General features: G+C 34.9%; 1 protein-coding gene across 1 annotated transcript in view; it reads left to right on the top strand.

The window, feature by feature from the left end:
- ST8SIA4 (ST8 alpha-N-acetyl-neuraminide alpha-2,8-sialyltransferase 4) overlaps positions 1–24,832 on the top strand; it is a 100,146-nt gene that overhangs the window by 37,211 nt on the left and 38,103 nt on the right. Inside the window, exon 4 of the mRNA XM_082652077.1 lies at positions 1,395–1,688. Coding sequence (XP_082508203.1) covers positions 1,395–1,688 — 294 coding nt within the window. The remainder of the gene's footprint in view (positions 1–1,394; positions 1,689–24,832) is intronic.

Below are 24,832 nucleotides of genomic sequence, written 5' to 3'. Positions count from 1 at the left end.
AATTGTGTGAGATGAAAGATACTTGTTGCGTTAGATAAATGTTGTCAAGATCTAGGAAGTAATAAGATATATTAATTAAGAGAGATAAGGAAGGATATATAAACCTGTAATTTTAATAGCAGAGCACACACTTTACTTTCTAACTAAATTTAACTTGTTTGAGAATTTAATTAATGTGGCAAAATGCACAAGGAAGAGAAATGTGAGAAACTTTCATAATGCAGTCAAACCTGCAAAAATGCAGAAAGAGGAAATTAGTTTCTCTTCCCTTCCCTTGAAAGGCTGATATAAACAATGAAAAAGAAAAGAAAAAAATCTGTGTGTGTGAGTGTTTTCATGAATGTATAGATTCAATTGGTTTTTCTCCAAATTAGTAAAGTCTTGTTTGTTAAAAATCTAATTTTTCACTTATCAACTAATTAAAATGTGCCCTTTTTAGCAAGTTAAAATATCATAAAATTAAAAAGCTATTTTTTAAGTTACATCAAATCCAAAGGTCTATGTGACAGAATCAAAGAAGCATCACAAATTGGTTGAAGGCAAAATTCAAGGTGCTTTCCAAAGCTTTCTTGTAATACAGGAATGAAATCAGGTTACGAGAATAAAATCTGACCCAGGTACTTTCTGAGGCCCTGGAGCTTTGGTAGTGAGAACAGGGCAACAAATTCTGTCCCTTCTCCACAAACGCACATGGCCTCTTAGTAGGGAAAACAGGCATTTTGAGGAACAGAAAGATATTTGATCCTATAGTAGAGGCTTTTCTGCATTAGCTAACATCTCAAAAAGGCATATTAAATGTGATAACTCCATTTTTCTTCCTTTTCCTTCACATTTAGGCCTATAGAAGGCAATTACAAATATGTCTGTGGAAAACGTCATGAGTTATATTTTTCCCTTAACCTCAGGGTACAGAAAAGCCATCTCCACTTACTTATGTTCATAAGCTTGTCGAAATGACTTAAGCTTGACAAGTGGTGCAGATTGGAGTATCAGGTCAAATGTGGTTTACTTACTTATGGAACAGCATGTGGTTTAGACTGCCTACTACGTGGCAGAGCTCTTGTGAATTTACCATCATAAATTCACCTATTAGGAATTCATATCATGTGGTTTTATGAAGATAACAGCAATGAGTATTCTTCGACAGCAGAGTGAATTAATATAAATGACAATTTGAGCCCCATTACTAGGAATGCACATCTTTATTGAAGACAGCATTCCTGAATGTGTGTTGACTTACTGAAAATGTAATTTTACCAGGCAGATTATCTTTTTTTTTTCCACCTGGTGAAAAAAAAAATGCTCATTCCCCATTCTTCTCTTCATGCACACCATTTTAGGAGTGACGGTTTCATATTTACTTTTCATTTGTCCATTAATTTTTTCCTCTTCAGGTGTAATCTAGCCCCTGTGGTGGAGTTTGCTGCAGATGTGGGAACTAAATCAGATTTTATTACCATGAATCCATCAGTTGTACAAAGAGCATTTGGAGGCTTTCGGAATGAGAGTGACAGAGAAAAATTTGTGCATAGACTTTCCATGCTGAATGACAGTGTCCTTTGGATCCCTGCTTTCATGGTCAAAGGAGGAGAGAAGCACGTGGAGTGGGTTAATGCGTTAATCCTTAAGAATAAACTGAAAGTGCGAACTGCCTATCCATCACTGAGACTTATTCATGCTGTCAGAGGGTAAGTGTCTGGAAAGGACCAGTCTGTCCTTGGCACATGGTACACATAACTACACATTTTCCCTAGACAGGAAGGAGCCTCAGTAATTTCCCAATGGATATATGTTTCCATTGTTTTATAATGACTGCTCTGTTTACCAATTTGAATTTCGTTTATGTGCTGTATTATTTTAGCTCATTCTCTTTCTTGAAAAAGCAAATATTTGAACTTGGCACTTATTTATATCTGCTCATGAAGAAACTACTGATTTTTATATTTTGCTACGTTAAAGAGTAATAAGAATTCATAGTATAATTCTGAATTTGGGGTAAAAACTACCAACAGAAGTGCTAAATGGCTAGTGGGCAATCTTGTGGAAGCTTAAACGTTAGATGTATTTAAGGAGCAATTAAGTCCCATCTGTAGTTAAGAGGCCAACTAGTGGTAGAGAAGGCTGGCTGAGATATGCCTTAATGCTTCCCCCCAGAAGTCAAAGATGACATTTTTATGAATTAAGTCAACATTTCCCTTTTATTAATACAAGCTCAAAAGAAAGACCTAAGAAGCAGACTCTTGTTTAAAAGTGGTAAATGACCAAAAGGCTAAATTCAGTCATGCATACATATAAGTGTGTGAGATATGTAACACAAAGATAAGCAATACTGTATATTTATTAGATATCTACTTAATGTCAAATGCTGTAGATTCACAATGGAAGAGCTGATCACTGCTTTAAAGGAATGCATAGGCTTTATGGTAGAAACAGAGGCATGTATAGCTAGGTAAGGTATAAACAAATGGTAAGGGGGTATATTGTCCGAAGTGTAGAATTTGTTCCTCAGGTTAGCAAAGAAGTCCTAAAAATCTAAAATTTGAACTAAACCTTTAAAGCAGAAAATGATTTTAAAGAACTTTAAGCGATTCTCAGGGGGAAAAAGACAGGGAGAGAGAAAAGAAACCAGAAGGAAATGTATTGCCTCATTAGAGCAAACTGATGCAAGAAAATAATTAAATTCACTGTAGACTTGTGGAATAATGGAGTCCATTGTGGTGCATTGGAATACAAAGTTGGAAAAATAACTTGTGATCTGGTTGGGAAGATAATCATGAAGCACAATTAGATATGTGAATTTAAGAGAGTAAATCTTGTAACTACAGACTCTGTTGACAAGCAGAGATGCTAGAGATATGAAGGCCATTTAGGCTTTTGATTAATTTACTCATAAGATGATAAAGACATAGGGCAAAATCAGTGGACCTAAAAAGGATTGGGCAAGTTCAGGGGACCAAGTAAATACAATGGCTAGAACTCCTAAAAGGAAAAGCTGTCAAAACCCAGAGTTAAAAATAGTTTGCCTTATATACTGTCACTGGGACTGGACTAAAGTGTTTTCATTTTGTTTTGTTTTGTTATTGAGATATTTTCCTTCAAGGATTTACCATTTCCTTTTTAAACCTTGAGACAGTTTTTTGAATTATTATTCTGCACGCAACTAAATTGCATTCTTATAATTAGATCCTGGTTATTCAACATTCATTCTCTTGACATTTGGCATGAATTTCCAACAAAGTAACATAAAGTAATGCATTTGGAAGATAAGCAATTTTTTTAAGCAACAGAGTCCTGAAATTACAATTTGCGTCTGAAAAAAAAAAGATGCATTCTTGATAGAGAGCAGGTTCATAACATGTTGTTCTAAGAACACATCTTTTTAATTTTTTTAAGTTTTTATTGATTACAATGTACTGCAGATATTTTTCCCAGTCTGTGGTGTGCCTTTTCACTCTCGTAATGTTGTCTTTTGATGAACAAGAATTTAATTTTAACAAAATCTAATTTGTCTATAGTTTTGCTTCTTTTAAAAACTGTGGTAAAGTTTACACATAACATAATTTACCATCTCAACCATTTTTAAGTGTACAATTTAGTGCTTTTAAGTACATTCATATTGTTGTACAACTATCACTAACATCGATATCCAGAACTCTTTTCCTTTTGCAAAACCGAAACTCTATACTACCTGTTAAACAATTACTTCCCATTCCCTTCTCCCCCTAGTCGTTGGAAATCACGATTCTACTGTCTTTATGATTTTGACTACTCTAAGTACCTTATATAAGTGGAATCATATGGTATTAGCCTTTTTATGACTGGCTTATTTCACTTAGCATAATGTACATTGTTTCTTCTGGGTTTTTTTAAATTTAAATTTTATTTTGTTTGACATTAGTATAGCCACTCCTGTTCTTGTATTACCATCATTTTTTTTTTTTTGGTTTTGTGTATGTGTATGGTGAAACATTTGAATTTCTTTCTTTCTTTAAAAAAATTATATACTTTTTGAGATATTTATTGTCTAACAAATTGGTTTATTATTATGGTGAACCTAAAAAATAACATATCTGACATAGTGAAGTGTATTTTTTTATGTTTCTTTTTTCTTATCAGTGATCCATTTTATACACATCAGTGTATACATGTCAATCACAATCACCCAATTCATCACACCACCACCACCACCACCCCCACTGCTTTCCCCCCTTGGTGTCCATACGTTTGTTCTCTACATCTGTGTCTTAATTTCTCTCCTGCAAAACAGTTCATCTATACCATTTTTCTAGGTTCCATATATATGCGTTAATATACGATATTTATTTTTCTCTTTCTGACTTACTTCACTTTGTATGACACTCTCTAGATCCATCCACGTCTCTACAAATCACCCAATTTCGTTCCTTTTTATGGCTGAGTAATATTCCATTGTATATATGTACCATATCTTCTTTATCCATTCATCTGTCGATGGGCATTTAGGTTGCTTCCATGTCCTAGCTATTGTAAATAGTGCTGAAATGAACAATGGGGTGAATGTGTCTTTTTGAAGTATGGTTTTCTCTGGGTATAGCCCAGTAGTGGGATTGCTGCATCATATGGTAATTCTATTTTTAGTTCTTTAAGGAACCTCCATACTGTTTTCCATAGTGGTGGTATCAATTTACATTCCCACCAACAGTGCAAGAGTTCCCTTTTCTCCACATCCTCTCCAGCATTTGTTGTTTGTAGATTTTCTGATGATGCCCATTCTAACTGGTGTGAGGTGATACCTCACTGTAGTTTTGATTTGCGTTTCTCTAATAGTTAGTGATGTTGAGCAGCTTTTCATGTGCTTCTTGGCCATCTTTATGTCTTCTTTGGAGAAAAGTCTATTTAGGTCTTCTGCCCAGTTTTGGATTGGGATGTTTGTTTTTTTAATATTGAGCTGCATGAATGTTTATATATTTTGGAGAGTAATCCTTAATCTGATGATTCATTTGCAAATATTTTCACCCATTCTGAGGGTTGTCTTTTTGTCTTGTTTATGGTTTCCTTTGCTGTACAAAAGCTTTTAAGTTTCATTAGGTCCCATTTGTTTATTTTTATTTCCATTACTATAAGAGGTGGATCAAAAAATATCTTCCTGTGATTTATGTCAAAGAGTGTTCTTCCTATGTTTTCCTCTAAGAGCTTTATAGTGTCCGGTCTTACATTTAAGTCTCTAATCCATTTTGAGTTTATTTTTGTGTATGGTGTTAGGGAGTGTTCTAATTTCATTCTTTTACATGTAGCTGTCCAGTTTTCCCAGCACCACTTATTGAAGAGACTGTCTTTTCTCCATTGTATATCTTTCCCTCCTTTGTCATAGATTAGTTGACCATAGGTGCGTGACTTTTTCTCTGGGCTTTCTATCTTGTTCCATTGATCTATGTTTCTGTTTTTGTGCCGGTACAGTATTGTCTTGATTACTGTAGCTTTGTACTATAGTCTGAAGTCAGGGAGTCTGATTCCTCCAGCTCCGTTTTTTTCCCTCAAGACTGCTTTGGCTATTTGGGGTCTTTTGTGTCTCCATACAAATTGTAAGACTTTTTGTTCTAGTTCTGTAAAAACTTTGGTAAGTTGATAGGGATTGCATTGAATCTGTAGATTGCTTTAGGTAGCATAGTCATTTCCACAATATTGATTCTTCCAATCCAAGAACATGGTATATCTCTCCATCTGTTGGTATCATCTTCAATTTCTTTCATCAGCGTCTTATAGTTTTCTGCATACAGGTCTTTTGTCTCCCTAGGTAGGTTTATTCCTATGTATTTTATTCTTTTTGTTGCAGTGGTAAATGGGAGTGTTTCCTTAATTTCTCTTTCAGATTTTTCATCATTAGTGTATAGGAATGCAAGAGATTTCTGTGTATTAATTTTGTATCCTGCAACTTTATCAAATTCATTGATTAGCTCTAGTAGTTTTCTGGTGGCATCTTTAGGATTCTCTATGTATAGTATCATGTCATCTTCAAACAATGACAGTTTTACTTCTTCTTTTCAAATTTGTATTTCTTTTTCTTCTCTCATTGCCGTGGCCAGGACTTCCAAAACTATGTTGAATAATAGTGGTGAGACTGGACATTCTTGTCTTTTTCCTGATCTTAGAGGAAATGCTTTCAGTTTTTCACCGTTGAGAATGTTTGCTGTGGGTTTGTTGTATATGGCCTTTATCATGTTGAAGTAGGTTCCCTCTATGCCCACTTTCTGGAGACTTTTTATCATAAATGGGTGTTGAATTTTGTCAAAAGCTTTTTCTGCATCTATTGAGATGATCATATGGTTTTTCTTCTTCGATTTGTTAATATGGTGTATCACATTGGTTGATTTGCATATATTGAAGAATACTTGCATCCCTGGGATAAATTCCACTTGATTGTGGTGTATGATCCTTTTAATGTGTTGTTGGATTCTGTTTGCTAGTATTTTGTTGAGGATTTTAGCATCTGTATTCATCAGTGATATTGGTCTGTAATTTTCTTTTTTGGTAGTATCCTTGTCTGGTTTTGGTATCAGCGTGATGGTGGCATCATAGAATGAGTTTGGGAATTTTCCTTCCTCTGCAATTTTTTGGAAGAGTTTGAGAAGGATGGGTCTTCTTTAAATGTTTGATAGAATTCACCTGTGAAGCCATCTGGTCCTGGACTTTGGTTTGTTGGAACATTTTTAATCACAGTTTCAATTTCATTACTTGTGATTGGTCTGTTCATATTTTCTATTTCTTCCTGGTTCAGTCTTGAAAGGTTATACCTTTCTAAGAATTTGTCCATTTCTTCCAGGTTTTCCATTTTATTGGCATACAGTTGCTTGTAGTAGTCTCTTAGGATGCTTTCTACTTCTGCGGTGTCTGTTGTAACTTCTCCTTTTTCATTTCTAATTTTGTTGATTTGAGTCCTCTCCCTCTTTTTCTTGATGAGTCTGGCTAAAGGTTTATCAATTTTTTTTATCTTCTCAAAGAACCAGCTTTTACTTTTATTGATCTTTGCTATTGTTTTCTTTGTTTCTATTTCATTTATTTCTGCTCTGATCTTTATGATTTCTTTCCTTCTACTAACTTTGGGTTTTGTTTGTTCTTCTTTCTCTAGTTCCTTTAGGTGTAATGTTAGATTGTTTATTTGAGATTTTTCTTGTTTCTTGAGGTAGGCTGGTATAGCTATAAACTTCCCTCTTAGAACTGCTTTTGCTGCATCCCATAGGTTTTGAGTCATCATGTTTTCATTGTCATTCGTCTCTAGGTATTTTTGATTTCCTCTTTGATATCTTCAGTGATCTCTTGGTTATTTAGTAACATATTGTTTAGCCTCCATATATTTGTGTTTTTTACATTTTTTTCCCTGTACTTGATTTCTAATCTCATAGCGTTGTGGTCAGAAAAGATGCTTGATATGATTTCAATTTTCTTAAATTTACTGAGGCTTGATTTGTGACCCAAGATGTGATCTATCCTGGAGAATGTTCCTTGCGCACTTGAGAAGAAAGTGTAATCTGCTGTTTCTGGATGGAACGTCCTATAAATATCAGTTAAATCTATCTGGTCTGTTGTGTCATTTAAAGCTTGTGTTTCCTTGTTAATTTTCTGTTTGGATGATCTGTCCATTGGTGTAAGTGAGGTGTTAAAGTCCCCCACTATTATTTTGTTACTGTTGACTTCCTCTTTTAGAGCTGTTAGCAGTTGCCTTATGTATTGAGGTGCTCCTATGTTGGGTGCATATGTATTTATAATTGTTATGTCTTCTTCTTGGATTTTTCCCTTGATCATTATGTAGTGTCCTTCCTTGTCTCCTGTAACATTCTTTATTTTAAAGTCTATTTTATCTGATATGAGTACTGCTACTCCAGCTTTCTTTTGATTTCCATTTGCATGGAATATCTTTTTCCATCCACTCACTTTCAGTCTGTATGTGTCCCTAGCTCTGAATTGGGTGTCTTGTAGACAGCATATATATGGGTCTTGTTTTTGTATCCATTCAGGAAGCCTGTGTCTTATGGTTCAAGCATTTAATCCATTCACATTTAAGGTAATTATCGATAGGTATGTTCCTATTACCATTTTCTTAATTGTTTTGGGTTTGTTTTTGTAGGTCCTTTTCTTCTCTTGTGTTTCCCAGTTAGAAAAGTTCGTTTAACATTTGTTTGTAGAGCTGGTTTGGTGGTGCTGAATTCTCTTAGCTTTTGCTTGTCTGTAAAGCTTTTGATTTCTCCATTGAATCTGAGTGAGATCCTTGCTGGGTAGGGTAATCTTGTTTGTAGGTTCTTCCCTTTCATCACTTTAAATATGTCATGCCATTCCCTTCTGGCTTTTAGAGTTTCTGCTGAGAAATCATCTGTTAACCTTATGGGTGTTCCCTTGTATGTTATTTGTTATTTTTCCCTTGCTTCTTTCAATAATTTTTCTTTGTCTTTAATTTTTGCCAGTTTGATTATGCTGTGTCTTGGCGTGTTTCTCCTTGGATTTATCCTGTATGGCACTCTCTGCGCTTCCTGGACTTGGGTGGCTATTTCCTTTCCCATATTAGGGAAGTTTTCGACTATAATGTCTTCAAATATTTTTTCTGGTCCTTTCTCTCTCTCTTCTCCTTCTGGGACACCTATAATGTGAATGTTGTTGCGTTTAATGTTGTCCCAGAGGTCTCTTAGGCTGTATTCATTTCTTTTCATTCTTTTTTCTTTATTGTGTTCTGCAGCAGTGAATTCCACCATTCTGTCTTCCAGGTCACTTATCCGTTCTTCTGCCTCAGTTATTCTGCTATTGATTCCTTCTGGTGTAGTTGCCATTTCTGTTATTGTACTGTTCACCTCTGTTTGTTTGTTCTTTAATTCTTTTACATCTTTGTTAAACATTTCTTGCATCTTCTCGATCTTTGCCTCCATTCTTCTTCCAAGGTCATGGATCATCTTCACTATCATTATTGTGAATTTTTTTTTCTGGATGATTGCCTGTCTCCATTTCATTTAGTTGTTTTTCTGGGGTTTTATCTTGTTCCTTCATCTGGTACATAGCCCTCTGTCTTTTCATCTTGTCTATCTTCCTGTGAATGTGGTTTTTGTTCCACAGGCTGCAGGATTGTAGTTCTTCTTGCTTCTGCTGTCTGCCCTCTGGTGGATGAGGCTATGCAAGAGGCTTGTGGAAGTTTCCTGATGGGTGGTGGGTAGAGCTGGCTGTTGCTCTGGTGGGCAGAGCTCAGTAAAACTTTAATCTGCTTGTCTGCTCTGGATGGGGCTGGGTTCCCTTCCTGTTGGTTGTTTGGCCTGAGGCAATGCAACACTTGAGCCTACCCAGGGCTCTTTGTTGGGGCTAATGGCAGACTCTGGGAGGGCTCATGCCAATGAGTACTTCCCAGAACTCCTGCCAGTGTCCTTGTCCCTTGGTGAGCCACAGCTGCCCCCCGCCTCTGCAGGAGACCCTCCAACACTAGCAGGTAGGTCTGGCTCAGTCTCCTAGGGGGTCACTGCTCCTTCCCCTGGGTCCTGACACGCACACTACTTTGTGTGTGCCCTCCAAGAGTGGAGTTTCTGTTTCCCCCAGTCCTGCCGAAGCCCTGCAGTCAGATCCCACTAGCCTTCAAAGTCTGATTCTCTAGGAATTCCTCCTCCCATTTCCAGACCCCCAGTTTGGGAAGCCTGACGTGTAGCTCAGAACCTTCACTCCAGTGGGTGGACTTCTGTGGTGTAAGTGTTCTCCAGGTTGTGAGTCACCCATACAGCAGTTATGGGATTTGATTTTATTGTGATAGTGCCCCTCCTACTGTCTCATTGTGGCTTCTCCTTTGTCTTTGCATGTGAGGTTTCTTTTTTGGTGAATTCCAGTGTCTTCCTGTCGATGATTGTTCAGCAGCCAGTTGTGATTCCAGTGTTCTTGAAAGAGGGAGTGAGAGCATGTCCTTCTACTCTGCCATCTTGAACCAATCTGGAAACATTTGAATTTCTTTCTCATTTCCTTTGTGTGTATTGTAGAGCTGTTTTCTTTGTGGTTACCATGGGGATTTCATTTAAAATCCTAAAGTTATAACACTCTTATTTGAATTTACACCAGCTTAACTTTAATGACATACAAAATGTTCTTTCCCCACCCCTTTCCATTGTTGACATCACAAAATTATGTTTGTATATATAGTGTGTCCCAAAACATAAACTAATAATTTTTTTAATGCATTAGTGTCCTAAATTATGTAGAAAACAAGATTTGGAGTTACAAACCAAAGTTACAGTAATACTAGATTTTACACTAACGATTTTTTTAATGTATTAGTCTCCTAAATTATGTAGAAACAAATGAAAAAATAGTTATGAATCCTTGTTGCAGTAATACTAGCTTTTATAATTGCCCATGAATTTACCTTTAGTGAGATGTTTATTTTTCCACACATCTTCTTTTTTGATATGTTAAAAGTTGAGTATCATTGATTCATAGAAAAATAAAGAAGTCACTTTGTCCTATCTTACACACACACACACACACACTCACTCTAACACACACATACAAATATATATACACACATGTATACACACTCCAGTGATATTTTATTAAGGTTAAAATAAATATTTTGAAGTACTCCTTGACTATAGGAAACTAATAAGAAAATTTAAGATTACTGTGGATTAGTACTTTTTTAATAGACTATTTTTAGAACAGTTTTATGTTAACAGAAAAAATTGAGAAGATGGTGCAGAGATTTTCCATATACTCCCTGCCTCCACACATGCATAGTCTCCCACATTGTCACCATCTTCCACCAGAGACCTACATTTGTTACAATTAATGAACCTACACTGAAACATTATTATCACCCAAAGTCCATAATTTACACTACAGTTCACTTTTAGTTGTACATTCCATGTGTTTTGACAGATGTTAAATGACATGTATCCACCATTATAGTATCTTACAAAGTAGTTTCACTGCTCTAAAAATCCTCTGTGTTCAGACTCTTCATTCTTTTCTCTCATTAACCCATAGCAAGCATTGATCCTTTTACTGTCTCCATAGTTTTGCCTTCTCCCGAATGTCGTATTGTTGGAATCATACAGTATATAGCCTTTTCACATTGGTTTCTTTCACTTAGTAATATATGTTTAAGTTTCTTCCATGTCTTTTCATGGCTTGATTACTCATTCCTTTTTAGAGTTTAATAATATTCCATTGTTTGGATGTACCAGTTTGTTTATCCATTCACCTATTTCTTCCAAGTTTTGGCAATTATGAATAAAGCTGCTGAAAACATCAGTGTGCAGGTTTTTTGGGTGGACATAGTTTTCAACTCATTAGATTGCGGGACCTTATGATGAGTATGTTTAGTGTTGTAAGAAATTGATAAACTGTCTTCCAAAGTGGCTGTACCATTTTATACTCACACTAGTAATGATTGAGAGTTCCTGTTGCTCTGCATCCTCACTGGCACTTGGTGTTTTCACTGTCGTTTTGGTGATTTTGGTCATTCTAATAGGTATATAGTGATATTTAATTGTTTTAATTTGCATTTCTTTTATGACATATGATGTGGAACATCTTTTAATATGCTTATTTGCCATCTGTGTCTCTTCTTTAGTGAGGTATATGTTGAAGTCTTTGGCCCATTAATTTAGTCAAGTTGTTGGTTTTCTTACTGGAGAGTTTCTTGTATATTTTAGGTAACTGTCCTTTATCAGATATGTCTTTTGCAAATATTTTCTCCCATACCATTGCTTGTCTTTTCATTCTGTACACATTGTCTTAATGAAGTCCAGCTTATCAATTATTTCTTTCATTGATTGCACCTTTGGTATTGTATCTAAAAAGTCATCACCAAACCCAGAGATATCTAGATTGTCTTATATATTATCTTCTAAGTGTTTTATAGTTTTGCACTCTACATTTAGATCTGTGATCCATTTTGAGTTAATTTTTGTGAAAGGTGTAAAGTTCTTTGTCAAGATTCATTTTTTTAATGGGAATGGACAATAGTTCCAGCACCATTTGTTAAAAAGACTGCCTTTTCTGTATTACCATTACTTCTTTCTGAAACATCAATTGACTATATTTATGGGGGTCTATTTCTGGGCTCTTCATGTGTCATTTGATCTATTTGTCTATTCTTTGCCAGCACCATATTTTCCTGATTACTGTAGCTTTATAGTAAGTCTTGAAGTTGGGTAGTGTCAGTCCTCTGATTTTGTTCCTCCATCAATATTGTGTTGAGTATTCTGGGTCTTTGCATCTCTGCATAAATGTTGAAATTAGTACTTTTGTTCCTTAGATTCTGGTTTATATTTCTCCATTTACTACCAACAGCAAAACAATAAGAAGCATGGTTGAAATAGAGCATTTTCAGTAAATTAGAATCTAGATAAGATTATATATGATTAACAACCGTGAATTCATATTGCCCTTTTACATTTATTTTAAATATAGAAAGTGCAGAACCTTTTACTAATTAGTTCATCAATACTCTCTTATGTTTTGTCTTATTTACTTTTCTTCCATAAACATTATAAATATAAACTGTTTCACTATTTCCTAAACAGTTTATTCCAAAGAACAACAGGGCCAAACTTCTGACTACTGGTGAAGTTAATGGTATGCTTTCTTTTGATTACTATATTTTAGGTATTTTTGAGAAGACTTATTTTGAATTCTCCAGAAAGAACTTAACTTGCAACTTTCCTGCTTACACATCTACATCTTTTCCCTAAAGGTCAAGTGACTGAGTTCTAAACGGTGGCCCAGGGTATAAAAAGTAGCTCTAAATTTGCCTTTCACCTTTCAAATACGTTGGAAATTTGTACTCATGATGTATGTGAAAGGTAATATCATTTATGGAACTAGTGAAATTAACACATTAATACATGCAAATGTAGCATTTCAACATAATGTTTAAGCTACTAAAACTCAGAAAGAAAATAAGGAAGTGGGAACACTGATGAAACAAAGATGATTCACATGATATGAAAGCAAGAGCAAAATCCCCAAAGATCTATTCTTTAAGTATCTTTTTTACGTCTCTGAAACCCTGTGGTTAATACAGTTCAGGAAAATAGTTTAGAGAGTTTCATATCCTCTGTTGATTAGTAGAGTTTGTTGTCTCTCGTGACAGATCTTCGTGCAGTCCATGCGTTTTACAGTGCACGTAATCACAATGTTAAAATGCAAAGGTCCTTCCAAATACTGCAGTTACAAGTAGAAAGTTTAAGTGATTTGGAAAGCAAAAAAGTCCTTGAACACTAGGAGAATCCTTTAGTTTTCATATCGTCAAGCCTCATCATTTAAACTTTTTCCTCTCCGAAAATTTTGATGGCTTACCAACTTTAAGCATCCATTTAATTGTAGAGTTTTTCAAGCTCTGAAAATATAACCATCAATCACAAAACTCAATGATGTTTTTTAATGTATGGTCATTCTTCCCAAGCCATGTTAAGTGAAACAGGAAGGGAAGGTATTGCAAGATTCTAATTTTAAAACAATCTTACCAAATAATGAAAGAGTAGCCTAATGGGGACAAATTTTAAAAACTATAGTTACAAATTAAAGTGAATACATCAATGTATTACACTGGTTTAGGATTGCAAGCTTTTCATTCGTATTTATTCAGAAGCCCCACATGTCCAATATTAATATTATTATTTTGTAATTTTCTTGTGAAGAATGGAACAATTTTCCTAAGACTTTAAGAGTGAAGAGGAGATTTTGAAACATTAAAATGATTTGTTGAAACTTTAAAAATGTGTGACTACAAGATATAAAAATCAAGGTTTTTTCTTTATACATTGATAACAAAATTATCAACGTATAACCTAAAATCTGAAAAAAACATTTAACCCAATGATGTCATTTAATATGCAATTAAATTATTATATAAGATGTATTAAAATATATTTTTACAAAATATATAATGTTAGACAAAAAAATTATAGTTACTATAATTTGATTCATAATAGTCAAGTGCTGTTTTTTTATAATGGGATGATTATATTTTATTTTCTCATTTTTTTAACATGGTGTAAGAAAAATTAAACAGTGCACAAAGTAGATCATCAGTTCCACTACCAACTACTGTAGATAATTTCTTAAGAATTCTTCCAGGGGTCACCTTATCTTTGATACAGGAGGCAAGAATATACAGTGGAGAAAAGACAGCCTCTTCAATAACTGGTGCTGGGAAAGCTGGACAGCTACATGTAAAAGAATGAAATTAGAACACTCCCTAACACCATACACAAAAATAAACTCAAAATGGATTAAAGACCTAAATGTAAGGCCAGACACTATCAAACTCTTAGAGGAAATCATAGACAGAACACTCTATGACATAAATCACAGCAAGATCCTTTTTGACCCACCTCCTAGTGAAATGGAAATAAAAACAAAAATAAACAAATGGGACCTAATTATACTTAAAAGCTTTTGCACAGCAAAGGAAACCATAAACAATACCAAAAGACAGCCCTCAGAATGGGAGAAAATATTTCCAAATGAAGCAACGGACAAAGGTTTCATCTCAAAAATTTACAAGCAGCTCATGCAGCTCTATAACAAAAAAACAAACAACCCAATCCAAAAATGTGCAGAAGACCTAAATAGACATTTCTCCAAAGAAGATATTACAAATTGCCAACAAACACATGAAAGAATGCTCAACATCATTAATCATTAGAGAAATGCAAATCAAAACTACAATGAGATATCATCTCACACCAGTCAGAATGGCCATCATCAAAAAATCTAGAAACAATAAATGCTGGAGAGGGTGTGGAGAAAAGTGAACACTCTTGCACTGTTGGTGGGAATGTAAATTGATACAGCCACTATGGAGAACAGTATGGAGGTTCCTTAAAAAACTACACATAGAACTACCATACGATCCAGCAATCCCACTACTGGGCATATACCCTGAGAAAACCATAATTCAAAAAGAGTCATGTACCAAAATGTTCATTGCAGATCTATTTACAATAGCCAGGACATGGAAGCAACCTAAGTGTCCATCAACAGTTGAATGGATAAAGAAGATGTGGCACATATATACAATGGAATATTACTCAGCCATAAAAAGAAACGAAATTGAATTATTTGTAGTGAGGTGGATAGACCCAGAGTCTGTCATACAGAGTGAAGTAAGTCAGAAGGAGAAAAACAAATACTGTATGCTAACACATATATATGGAATCTAAGGGAAAAAAAATGTCATGAAGAACCTAGGGGTAAGACGGGAATAAAGACACAGACCTACTAGAGCATGGACTTGAGGATATGGGGAAGGGGAAGGGTAAGCTGTGACAAAGTGAGAGAGTGGCATGGACATATATACACTACCAAACGTAAGGTAGATAGCTAGTGGGAAGCAGCCGCATAGCACAGGGAGATCAGCTATGTGGTTTGTGACCACCTAGAGGGGTGGTATAGGCAGGGTGAAAGGGAGGAAGATGCAAGAGGGAAGAGATATGGGAACATATGTATATGTATAACTGATTCCCTTTGTTATAAAGGAGAAACTAACACACCATTATAAAGCAGTTATACTCCAATAAAGATGTTAAAAAAAAAGAATTCTTCCAGGAAATAGACAAATAAGCATTTTTAAAATTATATTTTATATGCATAAATATATTATATGTAAACTGTTCTAGATTAGAATCATGTGTACTCATCTGCATTTTTTTTGAAGTTTGTACTTTGGGGAGTTTGCTCTTGTAGTTCTCATCTCTATTCCCTTATATTATAATGCTCTTATCTCTACTCAGGTATCTATACTAGAGCTTAATTGATTTAAACTTTAGATTTCTTTATAATTAGTTCTGGAAAAAATATTCAAACAATTCTATTTGAAATCTTTGCCCCGTGGCAAATATTATGAACTATTATTAAAGTATTTAAACCAAAGATAAAATATCTCCCTTAATTATTTTATAAATTTTTATGATCCATTAGTTTTATTATTTTAATTTTACTGTGACAAAAATGATGTCTTTGCCCTATTTTGTCACCACATTCTAATTATTAATTTGTTTTAATATAAATATTCCTATAATAGGACCTATACTTATTAAAATGACAAGCTAATACTTTGTTTTAATCAGGATAAATACTTGGATTGAGAATTCACTGGTCATCATTGAGATTGATAAAAATACATAGTGTTCAGTGATGTCACCTCCTTCATAGTTAATAATTCTAGAGTTATTCAACAATTTTGTAAACAAACATCTTCACCAAAATGAATTTTAAGGAAAGGATAAATTCAATTCTTATAGATTTTTAAAATTTCTATATGAGTTCTACTTCTTTCTTCTTTATCTTTTAGTTTAGAATACATATGCTACCCTTGTATTTGACAAATCTTCCAAATTTTTTTTTATTAGAGGGATAATTTTACAACTACAAAAGAAATGTGCAAGTGTGAGATAAGTTGACTATATGACTGCTTTAAATTCCCCTGGAATTAAGAATTTCATTTGAAATGCTTGATATAACCCTCATGACTTACAGCAATGTTTCTCAAATTGGAGTTCACAGATGTATTTTGCCGGTTCTGAGAAAAAATATTCTTACTCCCTTTAAAACATGTTTTTACATTGATCCAAGCTGAGAACACTGGCTTACAGAATTTTTAAGAATGACTTAAAAGTTTGATCAAAGAAGGTCAGAACAAACCCTTCTTATTCTGACCATAGACAAGACTATTTACAATCTTGAGTCTCAGATTTGTAGCCTTTGAATTGTGGGTATTGACATAAATAATCATTTAGATCCCTTGGGCTTTGAGTTTCACTTGTTCTGTACTTTAGTTGTTCTTACTCACATGAATATTCAAAATGCCACAAACATTTGTACTTAATTTTCATAAACGTCCTCAGGAATATCTTCTCTATAACCTAAAGGAGGTTCATTTAACTTTTGATCATCACTAACTGAGGTAGCTTACTAAAATATTCCTGCTTTAAAGTCTGGAATTTAAATATTGTCTAGGAATTTGAATATTCTTCGCGTTCTTCAAGACCATAATTAAGCTAACGCACCCTCACTAAATGTTTCCTGTTTACAGTAAAAATACACACAGGCAAACACACACACATATACACACACAAATATGTATATGTGCATGTGTATATATATATGTATATAAGTAGGTATAGAAGAGATAAGTATATATCTTTGTTATGGGGCCATTCATTCTATTGAAGTTATTCTTTCTTTGGATTTCTACAATTATTAAGTTTTTAAAAAGCATAGATCTTTCTATAAATGCAAATTATGGAAAATTATTTCTGGAGAAGTGTTTATTTGTTGCATATATGAAAAGTAAAAGCGTACACATATGCTATATATTACTCACAAAATACAATATTTAATATACTATTCGGATCTTGCATATATTTACAAACTATATAATGTATAATACACAGTTATATAATACAGTATACTAGTGATATATGTATATATAACAACTTATTCCATGCAAGTTGCTCTGCTAGACCATGAGTGTATCAAACAATATTCAATAATACATTGTCTTTTTTTATAATGATGATACATTGTTGATTTATATTCAACATGTCCTCGCTTGGATTTTCAAAAATTTATTTGCCATGCTTAATATACAGCAAATCTCCCACTCTATATTTATGTTTTTGGCTATCTTGAATTTATTATTTCTAGTAATTTCATCTTGTATTGGGAGACTGAGTATTCTTTTATACTATTACTGTGTCTAAATAACTTGAATTTTTTCCTCTTATTCAACATATAAGATAATATTCTAATTAATCTGAATATTTCATGTCCAATGTACTCATTTCTTCATTTTTGTTATTAAATAAAATTATGTTGAGCAATGGGATATCCCTTAATGTAACCTCCTAAGTTTTCCAGGGTTTTACTGAATCACTGATGTTTTCTTTTATCATTCAGCCTGTAAACTAGCTGAGTATTTGATTCTCAATGTAATGATCAAGTTCATAATTCCTAGCTTGTAGATTTCAATGTAGGAACAAGCCTTACAGAAATTATATCCAGTGACATCTCTAGCTCACCTCCTATCTGTGTAGCTGTCAGTCTGTTGTAAAATATTTTATTGGTCAAGTATACTTTTCTATTAAAAGAAAAGAAGCACACATTAGTTTCTTTGTTACAGCGCACGATTTTCTATACGGTTCTTACAAATAAACAGGTTGTATTTTCATACATCTTCCAGCATCAACTTTTATTCCAGTTTTAAGACTAACACAAAAATACCGTATCTCAGACTTTAGTTTCTGAACTTATATTTCAGATGTGAAAATTTGCCACTTTTAAATGAGTATAGAGATAAAAGGCTGTATAAAATTAGGTTGATCCTCTGCAGGCTAAATTCATGTGAATGGCATGTACTTGCAGAAGAAGTTGAATCAGACCAGGCTTCCAGTAGAATCCCTGGTAAAAATATAAGCTGAAACAGACCATTAGTAGACTTCAGGAAATTTGAGTAAATTACCTCTGTTATTCAAGTGGATTATTTTAGAGTATTGAATCAACTCAAAGTTGCATAAGGAAAAGCAATTTTAAAAAACAACTTTGAAAATGGAGAGATTCACTCCAAATGCTTTCTGAAAATGGCTTACTTGTTTTAAATTTAGTCTTATTCCAAAAACATTTCCATATGGTTTCCATTTTGACTAATGAGCAACACAGCTGTAATACTTCTTTATAAAACGTGTGTCCTTCATTAATGCTTTTGAGTAGCTAGAAACTGCTTAATAGGTATTTTAAACCTCATGATATTTCCATGATGGAATATTTCTTCCCTCACTGGGGACTCTGATATCCACCCTTCTGCACTGCAATGTTTCTTGATATCTTAATCTAGTTACCCTTGAGTCATGGTATTATTTTCTAGCAGCTCCCATCATTCATATTTCATTGTGGAATATGAAAATACAAACGGCTTGCATCTGAGAAGTCATTCATAGGTGTATGGCCCAAACAGGACCCTGTGGGAAACAGACCTGCCAGGCTGCCCTTAGCCAACATGTTTCCCAATTCTTGGTTCTCTCTCATTGAGATGAAAAGCTTTTGCAAAGTATTTAGGGTGTCTTCTGAGGAGTGGGGAAGCCTTCATGGCACTCAGTGATATTGACATATCCTGGGGTTTCTCCTTGGTATGCTTTATTTTCTCTTCTCTACCTAGATCATTCCTACTTCTTCAGTTTAAAGGTTAGTTCCAGTTGGGCACAGTTCCTCACTCTCCTTCCTTTCTCTGAAATTAACCTGGGTATCCTTTCTCTGTATTCTCTTCACAAGGGATGTATGTTTCAAACAAACACACAAACAGAAGCACAGGCTCCGGACGCGCAGGCTCAGCGGCCATGGCTCACGGGCCCAGCCGCTCCGCGGCATGTGGGATATTCCCGGACCGGGGCACAAACCCGTGTCCCCTGCATCGGCAGGCGGACTCTCAACCACTGCGCCACCAGGGAAGCCCTGTTCCATAATTTAATAACTTAATGTTATTCAATTATTATCTTTCAAAATCTCTCTCTGTATATATATTTATTTATTATGATGCTTTCTAGAAGAAAATGGTTATTTCAAACATGTTAGCCGAGGAAAGAAATTTATTTTCATCATTTTTTAAAATTCATATACTGACATTTAGTATTCAGAACAAAGGTTTATACTGCTATATTTAAGAGCTGCAGGAAAAATTCATGAATTTACTTCATGGATTGTATTCATTACATGCTTTTTGTTCTTTTATTGCCTTTCTACTCTCAAGACCCAATCTTGTAATGAGTGGTAGGAAGTACATAAATAACTTTAGAAATTCCCTTGTTTCTCTGACCTTTAAGGAAAAAAGACTAACACTGATCAGTATGCAAAATGTCTTGAATTGAATTCAATATGAATATCTTGAATTAATCTGCATAAAGCTATTGTAATTTAAATTCAAGTGATCTGGAAGTGACCACATTCAGAGATTTCTTATATACATTAAAATAATTAGTTGTGAATTTAAAATAAAAGGCAAATATATAATAATAAATTTTTAAACAGTGCGTATGACTAGATACAGTCTAAGTTGGCTGAGGAATTGTTATTGAATCAGGTATCCCAAAAATCTTTTAAAATTTACAGTTTCTTAGCTCCTCAGAATAATTTAGATGTGGTTTAGCTTGAAGGAAATAGTTTAGGTTAAGTGTTTGCATTTGTTTGATCATAGTCAGCTAACTCTAGCTCCTCATATGGTTGATCACATGATCACAGCCTCAAGCTACAACTTCCAAATTATGCTATAGATCTTTGAAATGACACCAGGTAACAGTAATGTATACAAAGAGAATAAGGCAAGACTTGGGGCTTGACCACTAGAATTATCATGTGGGAAACAACTTATTGAGAGAGTCTTTTGCATATTTCAAAGGCCTGTGCGCCAGCACACCATGATTCCTATTGGCAAGAGATCAAGGAAAAGGCCATCTCTTTTTTTTCTCTCTTCTCAGCCTTACCCCCAAATCATGTAAAAATTTGGGTGAATAAGTAAGGATGTTGTACAAGAATAAGGACTTTTGACTATATTTTTAAAGTCCCTTGAACAATTCTTTCTGGTTTTGTGTTTATATACAAACAAAGAATTGGAAAGCACATAGGCCAGGGGCAGACTGGAAGTTCTGTTTCCTACGGATTCCAGTTGCAGCCAGATACCTGGGATTGACTTTTCAGAAATGACATTTACATTTTCACACCTCATGGATGAAATAAGTGAAGAAGAGTGCTCACAGAGACAAGAGAAAAATCAAAACCATAGAACCCTAGTAACAACCCATATTCAGTGGTAGGCAGGGAAATCACATGGCAGTGATCTGAGTCTGATACCTCTGCCAGCTTGTCCTCATCAATGCATATCCCAAGAAGCCAGGGCTGTTCTTTGTTCCCCACTAATATGCTGAATGGTGTTCCTTTTTATGTATTAATAAGTGAGTGTGCTCTCCCTTGAAGGTAGGGCATTCGTGGTTCAATATGGTTTTCTGACGACTGTATTTAAACACAATGTATATGTGTTGATAGATATGGGAAATATTGTGCAGTAGTTTATTTTGAAAACCAGTCAAATCACATTATATAAGTTGCAAATTCTTACACTTATTTTTTCAGATCAGTGTTCACTGTCACAATCCTTTCCTCCAAATGGTATTATACTGGGACTCCCACTTCATGGGCCTAAGTGAAGGTAAAATCCTAAAGTATTTTCTCCGTTCTTAAGGACGGATAGTTTTTATCATATCTTAAGAACTTTAGCCTTCTGATACACCATTGTTACGCCTTGTCCATAAATTAAGTTTCCGTCTATATGGTAGAATTTTTGTATATGCCATGAAAGATTCCTGATTCCTCAAAAGACTTTACTTCTGTACAATATGAGCAGATTTTTGTCTCAATGAGAAATAGCCACCTAAACTTCACATATTCAGGAGAGAGAGCAGCTTCGATAAGCAGTAAGGTACACATAACTGATAAGTAATTTTTACTTAATGGCAAATAGATTGTTGGGATTAAAAGAAAGTAATCGTAAAGACCCAATGAATATACATTGGGAGCAGCAGTACTGCTGATTTCTGTGCTAACGTTGCTCTTACCCTGTCTGTGCGTCTTTATCCAGCTGGATCATGAAGTTAGGTCTCTCAGATAAGGTCAGTACCAAAAAACTGTAGGTGACAAGTCACTGCTCTGTATTGGTTAAATGCCTGCTGTATTCTTGCTTTTACATGAGTTTTCAGAATAAGATCTCATTGCCACAGCAGTGGTATTATTTAGCTATATTCCCTGATTAATGTTCCTGGAGAGAATATCAGTCGAATGTTAGTGTATTAAGAACTCAGTTACAATCACTCAATCCTACCCTGCTTTAATTTTTATCCTCCAAACCGTCATCCAGTGGCCATGTTGGCAGTCAAATGAAATGTGTTGCAGAGAGATTGGGCTGGCAGTTGCTATCTTATCATTAATTCCTTACTAAAAAGAAACAGGTTTTATTTCAGGCAGTATACATTTTCATTGTCAACACCAAATTGTTTTCATAATGAAAGTATGGGTCATATTGCTTGTCCTAGTCTCTAATTACTCATTGAAAGCATGCTTTTGAAGAAAATATTGTCCTTTGATGTCAGTCTAGAGATAGCAAAATCAGTGGGAGAATTCATTTCTTCTTCTTTAAAAAATAAAATGTAATAAAGTAATAGTGCAATAAAGTAATTAGGAATTCTTGGATACTTAGCTTGTATAGATTCCACTGAATGAATTATATGGACTGAGTTTCCTTGGCCTTTGCAATAAGATCAGAGAAATTGGCCAGAATTAATAAAGCTGTAGCACCAAGCAACTGAGTTCAGATTTAGAGCTTCCTTGTTTCAGGTATCCAATGGTATTTGTGCCAGTCTCAGACTTGGATGAAATTAAATAGCTAAAACAATCATGTGACATCTGGATATTCTTACATGATCTAAAGTGCAAGGGATTCTGTACTACACTACTAATATTTTTTGATGATTTAGTCTAATAGAATTTAACTTCATTTTTTTCCCTTTGCTCCAATGGATCTTACTTAAAGTAAAATTATTACTTACAGCTAAAGTTATAATTTTGCATTTTATTCCATTGATCATCTTACTCTTCTCAAGAGAATTCTGCAAACTTTCTGCAGAAATTATTTTACAGCCATATATAAAATTTTTGCAATATGACAACCTGATCTTGCATTAAAATATCTGTTTCTCTGTAGTGCTTGGGAAAATGGTACCGTCATAAATAGCATCTATTTTAAAATAATAAAAATTAAAGGAACAGTGTTGGGGTGGAATATGGGCACTTTCCCAAAACTCTCATGTTTGTTTTTGCTCCTTGGTAGTCACCATTAACGAAAAAGGAATTGATACTTTGTGAATTCACAGTGTTGTAGTCATATAATCCGTCAGTAGGTCTCCGTTAATAAAAGTCACTTCTAGGCAGAATCAGTGCTGCTAAGCACATTTTGTAGTTTATTCAGCTGGCAAATATTGTCTTTCTTTTTTCCCTAGAACAGATGCCTACAACAGTATTGCTGTCAGTTTCCAAATTAGTAAGTTAATTATTTTATAGGAAATAATTAACACAGAATATGTTTCATACAAATATTTTAGTAATGCAGAAAGCATGGCATTCCTATCAGAGTGCACAAAAAAATGAAATACAAAGTTTTTCATTAAAAAGTTTATACTGAAGTGGAAAAATACTTTAAATTACTTAATTCCACATTTGGAAAATATGAATAGATGTGTTTCTGCATGTTTACCCCTTCAACACTTATAGATGCATCCTGTGCCAGGAGCTGGGCTAGGTCTGAAGCTTGCAGAGAAAGTAACAAAAGCATGGGCTTCCTCAAGTGATGGAATCCCCTCCTTCATAATCCAGAGATTCATTTAAGGAAGAGACAAAGTAATTTGGAAATGCTAGCCCAAGGGATTTGGCAAATGCCTAGAATATCTCCAGTGGGATATATGAGCTGAGCGGGATCACTGAGCAGAGATGCACAAAACAGTTTCCAAGCTGGATTAAAGCTTAGCTAGGCGTATAGACCAAGAACTCACAGTAGTGTCTGTTCTCTAATTGTATCATAGCTAAATACTGCATAATAGTCCTGGGTTTTTTTTTGTTTGTTTTTTTTTGTTTGTTTTTTTTTACGGTACGCAGGCCTCTCACTGTTGTGGCCTCTCCCGTTGCGGAGCACAGGCTCCAGACGTGCAGGCTCAGTGGCCATGGCTCACGGGCCCAGCCGCTCCGCGGCATGTGGGATCTTCCCAGACCAGGGCACAAACCCGTGTCCCCTGCATCGGCAGGCGGACTCTCAACCACTGCGCCACCAGGGAAGCCCAATAGTCCTCTTTTGAAAGAACTAAACAGAATGACTTCGATACCTTATGGCTTGATTTTTAATAAAAGACTATACATCAGAATCCCAATTTACAAAAAGCTTCAAGATCTGAACAGTGATTCCACATGCTAAAATTTATTCTAGAAAGGGATGGAAGGTGATAAAAGGAAACAGGTATACAACTATTAAAATGAGTAACCTGTTTAGAAATAATTCAAGGTAACAGAACAAAATTTTATTCAGATGGATTTATGAATCTCTCTTCTTTGTCCACCATGATATATGGTGGGTTTGACATTTCCCTTGTTCTGGTTTTCTCATTTTACTTGGTGTGCACAGGAACTAAGTCCTTGGATTTTTCACAGCGTGTGAGACACTGAATATGAAGAGGAGGCATACTGGGACTGCAAATAGATTAGGTGGATGGCAGGGATGTACTGGAGAATAGAAGAGGAAGAAACAATTACAAAAGAAAAAGAAAAAAAAAGGTGACACACCACTATTTTCATTCACTTTATTCTTTTGGATCTATATAATAGGAAAACTTTGGAGACTGGCTTTCTTATATCCTTAAGAAACCTGGGGACAGGAAAGTCACAAGAGCAAGCATAGGCTTTCTGGGAAGGAGACTGAAAGGCAGACCAGACTATTCAAATGTGATGCTGCCCTGACTGGCCAGGAGATGATGGAGGCATGCAGTTTCCTCTCCAGCAGTTAGTGTGCTAGGAAATGACTGCATTGCTCAAGCCTTGTGACTCACGATGAAATGACCTGCTTGGGGAATTTGGCATCCTCACTCAGTGTTCTGGACCTTTTAACACTTAGGTTTGATTGGGGACTTTCTAAACAAGCTGATGGTTTATGATATTAGGGAACATTTTCATAGCTTGTTCTTCATTTCATTGTAGTAATACATTGAAAACAAGTTTTGTAGTTTCTTTGAAAATCCCCCATCTTTAA

Source organism: Grampus griseus (genome assembly GCF_964374135.1).
Source record: "Grampus griseus genome assembly, chromosome: 3".
NCBI classification, from domain to species: domain Eukaryota; kingdom Metazoa; phylum Chordata; class Mammalia; order Artiodactyla; family Delphinidae; genus Grampus; species Grampus griseus.
Note: the sequence above shows the minus strand (reverse complement) of the source record. Positions and strands in the feature narration are given on the sequence as shown.